The sequence below is a fragment of the Anguilla rostrata genome, chromosome 3, assembly GCF_018555375.3.
Source record: "Anguilla rostrata isolate EN2019 chromosome 3, ASM1855537v3, whole genome shotgun sequence".
In the NCBI taxonomy this organism is placed as follows: domain Eukaryota; kingdom Metazoa; phylum Chordata; class Actinopteri; order Anguilliformes; family Anguillidae; genus Anguilla; species Anguilla rostrata.
This window is the reverse complement of record NC_057935.1, coordinates 49,381,700-49,387,699: the sequence shown is the minus strand read 5'-3', so window position 1 is coordinate 49,387,699 and position 6,000 is coordinate 49,381,700. Positions and strand designations below refer to the sequence as shown.

General features: G+C 51.0%; 1 protein-coding gene across 1 annotated transcript in view; it reads left to right on the top strand.

Moving 5' to 3' along the window:
* slit3 (slit homolog 3 (Drosophila)) overlaps positions 1 to 6,000 on the top strand; it is a 160,553-nt gene that overhangs the window by 84,815 nt on the left and 69,738 nt on the right. Inside the window, exon 5 of the mRNA XM_064328036.1 lies at positions 4,104 to 4,175. Coding sequence (XP_064184106.1) covers positions 4,104 to 4,175 — 72 coding nt within the window. The remainder of the gene's footprint in view (positions 1 to 4,103; positions 4,176 to 6,000) is intronic.

The following is a 6,000-nucleotide window of genomic DNA, read 5'->3' as shown; positions in this document are numbered from 1 at the left end:
AAGCCAATTACAGTTTAAAGCTTTTTTCTTTTTTTTTCGAGGGAGAGAAATCCATAGCGTTTTAATTTAGCGGTGTTTTTAAAAGCGGCTGTAAGCCGATGGCCGGCCTCCTCCTCCGACCACTGCGGGGGCATTTTCTCCAAAGGGCTCTCTCTCTCTCTCTCTCTCCGCTCGCTGGGCTCCAGCCGCCCGTCATAACGGCTGAGGTAGCGCACAGAGACGCGCCACGCGGAAAGGTCGCTGTTTACTTCACGCCTTGAGAACGCGCTGCTGAACAAAGGTTAAATTAAACGCCGGTATGAAAGTAGCCAGCCTCCTGCAAAAAAAAAAAAAAAAAAACGTCAAGTTGATGCGGCTTCCTGGGGGCTGTTTTGCATCCGGGCTCCACGGTCCAGAAGCCCTCACCGAAGAGCCCTCTCCTACACGATTCTTGATTTTTCTGAATGTTTCGGTTTAAGATGCAAACCCTGGCAGCTCCCAGTCGCTACAGATTGAGGTGATGCGGCGAAATGTTGGGACTGACAAACGCACTTTGTAAAAATACGGCCCGTTGACCTGAATTTTTAAATCCAAACTGGCTCTCGAATTGGCAGGCCCCAGTTGGCAAACCCCCCCTGACTTAATTAAAAAAATATTGCAGACAGTGATGGAACCTGAATGAGTGAATGAATGAATGAATGAATGAATGAATGAATGATTGAATGAATGAATGAATGAATGAATGAATGAATGAATGGATGGATGGATGAATGAATGAAAGCCTGTGAGCGCCCACTGAATGAAGCACAGACTTTGGGGCTGCTTGATCTGCGTCTTGATCTCGGAGTGCACCGACCTGGACTTATGTGCCCATGAGCTTAGCTGGCTGACACGCATCACCTGTCCTTGCATGGGCAGGCCTCGGGCAGTGCAGGGAGGGGCTGTGTGGGCGGAGCCAAGTCTCGGACCAGGCCAATGCCCTCCGCGTTCAGCGCGTGACGTCAGAGCTGCCCTGCCAGGGGCAGCGGAGGAAGAGTCCAGACCTGTATAAATAACTTTGAGGAGGCGCAGACGTGTCAGGAGGAGCACCAGCAGCTGGGCCGTGCGGCTCTTCTTGCAGAGCGGGCCTGGTCAAGGAGACGGAGGGAGACGGATGTCTGTTTTGACTTTACGGCGGTAGAGAACGGGAGAACCGGGAGAGAGGAGGCCGATGATGAGGGCTGCGCGGCGTGCCTCGGAAAATCTGTTTTGACAGCATGGGGATGGTCTCTTTCCTCCCCTGGTTTTTCTTACACAACCATCACGTCATCTTTGGTCCGTCACAGCGAAATTCATTCTGAGAACTCAGAAAACTCTGTTGTGTGCTCTATGATTTTCCCAGGCTTTTTTCCTTCCCCCCTGTGTGAACAAGGCTCTTTCGAGGCCTTTGTGTGTTTTAGCGTTTGAAAAGAGGCTGAAAAACAGCTACAGTAGGCCCAGGTTAGCCGAGGAGCACCCCCAACTCAATCGGCATCGTCTCAGGAGCTCCTGATTCAGGTCACTGCTTCCCCCGCTGCTGTCAGAGACTGACTCATTGCAATCATTTCACTAGGAGTGTGTGCCCTTATGCATATGTGTCTGTGTATATACATGTGTGCACGTGTGTGTGTGTGTGTGTGTGTGTGTGTGTGTGTGTGTGTGTGTGTGTGTGTGCATGTGTGTATGTGTGTGTATGGTTGTCTATGTGTGCTTGTGTGTGTGTATGTGTGTGTGTGTGTGTGTGTGTGTGCAGTGCGCACGCGTGCTGAGGACAGCTCCCTCCGTGCAGCGCTGGGTTCCCCTTCCCCGCGTGTGTTCCTGGGCTTTTATCAGTAATGCGTTTTGGTGCTGCCAGGTTGTCTGGACAAGGCAGGCTTTAATGGAATCAATAGGGAGAAGTCTGGGAGATTTATAGTGGCCATCCTGTGAGTCAGAGAAAGGAGGGCGAAAGGAAAATAAAATTAATGAAATTTGCAAGCAGATTGTCAGTGTCAGGAGACTGATGCTCTCCCTCCCCCGACCCGGTCCCTCTGAATTCCCTCTCGGGTGGGTGCAGCGTGTGCGTGTGCGTGGGTGGGGGTCCGCCGTCTGCCCGCCCTTCCCTCCCAGCAGACGGACAGATTAAGGAGGTCTGAGTCCCCTCGCTCCTCCGTGCCGCCTTTTTCAAGGGTACGGTGTGTGTCAGCGGGGAGAACGTGCAGAGGACACGGTTGATGGGCTAATATTTCCCCGGTGTAATGCGTGACATTTAATACCCCGGTCATTTGTAGCAGGTGGGTCCGGCCCGGTCACTTAAAGCCTTCCGCGCGATGAATCTGTTTGATCCTTTTCCCTGGTCCGCGGGCCGGTGCGGTGTCTTACGTAAGCCTACGCATCACTGTAAAAAATCGCCCCGGACACGACAGAGCCGAATTTAAAGTCATTAAGCTTCACGTTTTTTTTTCCTCGAGGTGTTTTATCGTCATTGGTCTTGAGGATGCTGCCTCTCTCGCTCGGTTAATTCATCTGTCACTTCCGCGGAGGGGGGGAGTTTAATGTGGACGGATGCAGAGCAGAGATTGCGTCCGCTAATGGCGGGTATTCGGCTCAGATGATTCGCTGCTTTTGACCGAAATGATGAACAAGAAGAAGAAGCCCGACGGAGTAAACAAAACAATAAAATATTTATTAGCGCTGCGAGCCCTGTAAAGCAAAGCGTTTCTGCCTCGCTCACGGAGGACATATGGAGCCTCAGTTTTCACCCGGCCATGAAAAATTAAAAGCTGCGCTAAGAAAAGAAGAAACAAATAAATAAAAGGGACCCCTACTTTATTTAAAGTCTGCTTTGCGTTTGTTCCATCTAAGTGGGGCATGCAAGCTTTGGGAGGTTTGGGAGCTTTTCAGAGGTGTAAGAATTTAAGCATTCTTCTGTGTGTAGCGCTGCGTACTGCGCTCGTACGCTACGCGCCGCAATTAGCATTATCGAAAAACGTTTATGAGGATGTGCGAAAGGTCGTTTGGCAGGAAATTCTACCTGTAGTTTCAGAGTCCTAACACTGCTTTTCCCAACTAAAGAGAGCCTTGCCAATGAAATGCAAAAAAAAAAAAAGCACAGGGCCATTATGTCAAAATCAATAAAGTAGGGTAGGTGGAAAAGTGGATTTATTATTATAAAACATAACACGCTTATTATGAATTTTTTTCCTTAAATAAAAACTCGATTCCCTCCCAAAGAAAACACCGCCTGTTTTTCTTGAAGAGAATGTGGGTAGGGGTGGGGACGGGGGGCCCCTAATAAATCAGTTTTTTTTTTTTTAAATATAATGCCCTGGGAGGAAATTGCTGGCAGTGCTGCGGTTAATGCATCATTGTGGACTTCCATTGAGACCCTGGCAGAGTTCCACAGTGCTTTTGGATTCGGGCCTGATTGTTTATCACTGAAATTGGTTGTAGCAAGGTCACTGGGGCTAACCCGATCGGTGGTCCCGCTTCGTTACGTGTAACAGGCATGACTGGGAGACAGGCGTCGTGATTGGCCACACAGATATATACCATATCTCATTTGTTTCCTCCCTTCCCAGTAATTGCATTTGGGTTTTCAAATTATGTTTGCCAGTAAGGATATACAAACAAGCGAGCTTAATAATGTTAAGCTAAACCATTGTGATATGTCAGAAGCCATTTGGCTCATAATGGACTAAAAAGAAATAAATAAATAAATACCGTAAAGCGTACTATGGCAAGCTAGCAAAAATGCATGGCTTTCTTTTTTTTTTCTGCGCGGGTGTATTTTTTTTTCTCCGTCTTCCTCAAATTACTCAAGCTAAATGTGATTGCTGTGTTTTGTGCAGTAAAGCAACGCTGGAGGAGCTGGTCTGCTTAAGCGCAGTTTGGGGAAATGTTTCGCATTAGCCTACGCCCACGCCATATGGAGAGGGCTTGAGGAAGATATGACATTTATGGTCTGTGTGACAATCCAGTTCTGGGCTTCAAAGGCCAGGCGTATCATTACTGTGGATGGAGCCGACCGGATCCCACATGTGCAGACTACGGCCCTTCCCTGCCCACCCCCCCCCACTCCCCCCCACCCCTAAATGACGGCTGTCTTTGTTTTCTCTAACCCGCAGGGACCTGAGCGAGAACCAGATCCAGGCAATACCTCGGAAGGCCTTCCGCGGAATCACGACCGTCAAAAACCTGTGAGTACTCTCCCCTCTTCCGCCCGCCTTTGCCTGTTCTTCCCTCTTCCTCCCCTCGCCAGGGCCAGAGTCTGATATTTTAGTATAGCATTATGGTATATTTTCAGAGTTGTGCTTTGTTGGGAGATTAAAATGTCCTTCCTCTTCTTATGATTGGCTAAGTCACAAGCCTTTGTCTCGATACTCATGGAAAAATATCATAGAAAAGTGTTTGCATAGGAGAGAAGATGCTCCATGGCACAAGATGACTGCAGCCTCTTGTCGTGGCTAGTGGAATTGTTCCCTCGCTCGATGGCACTACCTGCACTGACATTTGGAATGCACCGTGAACCATGTGGTGAAGCGCTAAGAATCAGAGGGTACTGAGTCCCTTGGGGTGCGCTGTAAAAAGGGTTCCTGAGGCAGGGCTTCCTGCTGGATGATAATGCTGTTTTGTGAAGGACAGTGAAGGTGAGGAATACTGATGAGCGGGTTAGCGCGGGTTAGCGCGGGGGAGGTCACGGACGCGTTGCCCCCTGGACGCGTGCTGTACATGTTCCTTCATGCCGCTGACCCCTCAGCGGGGGCCGGACATGTTGTTTCACGCTGGGTGCGGGGGAGGTGAGCCGCACCGGTTGACGATGAGCACTGAGCGCGTGCGGGAGCGGGAGACGCGTACCGGCCGGGAGCAGTCTCCCCATTCGCCCGCCGCCCGGGTGGAAATACGGACGCCCCCCTCTCCCCCTGCCGCGTTTTTCCGGGCGAAGGCCTCGGGCTGAACTTCTGGGAAAGAGAGGAAGTGGTTTCCAGCTGAGGCTCTGCCGCTCGCCCGAAGCAATAAACAAAAGCATTCCAGAAACTCAGAGGCACGTCCTCTCCTCGGTCTGGGCGAGAAGGGGACGGCTGATCGATAATTCGGCGTAACTAATGGGGAGACGCGTTTGTTAGGGCTGCGCTCAGCGGCTCGAGAGCCGCCTTTGTAGTTAAGGATCGCGGGCGGAATGCGGCGGGCGAACCGCGCGTAATCCCACGGCTGGGTGTTTGCGCGGTTCTGCGCGGTTTCTTATCTGATGTCACTCCGGTTCATGCTCTGTCTCCCTGGAACAGTGGTTTTGGGCCATGGTGTTCCTTTCCTGGGGCAGGGGAAAGGGGGGGCGGGGGGGCATACATCAGCCCAAATCTTTGGTCCTTGTCAGCATGAGATACGCCATTCTTAGAGCTGGAAGGGAATGGAAGACAGTCAAGAAGGGGTGGTCAGCCTGCGCACTATTATTCAAGGGAGCTCATTCCCTTTGGATTTATTGATGATGTGTAATCAGCTAAGTGCACCCTTCTGTAAAAGACTCCCGGCTCTATATTCAGTCAACATGGGGGATTAAAAAAAATGTTCAATCTTTTAAATGAAGTGCTTTAAAAGTGCACGAGTTGTAGAATTCTTTTTGTTCAACTTAGGACACGGGCAAGCGTTCAATTCTGGACCGCTGCTTGTAATCGCGGTGGAAAATGGCTCCAGTGTGCTGTCCGATATCATTAGCACGATGCTGTCATGAAGGAACTCCTTGCTCCCACCCCCACCAAGCTACCAAAAAAATGTCTCGGTTATCAGCGTGCCCCCCCGCCCCCCCCCTCGACCCTCAGTCACAGCCAACAGAGCCCCTCGCTTGCTGGCAGGACCTCGCAGGTCACTGTGTCCCTGAAGGCACTGCCCCTCGCCTGTGCTCCTCCTCCTCCCCCCTCTCCCACTCCCTCTGTCCCCTTCACTGAATGCGCACCGGCTGGCACCGGATTCATTCTCAACTCCGCGGGGTTCAGATCAATGACCTGCTGATGAATGTGACATGGGTGC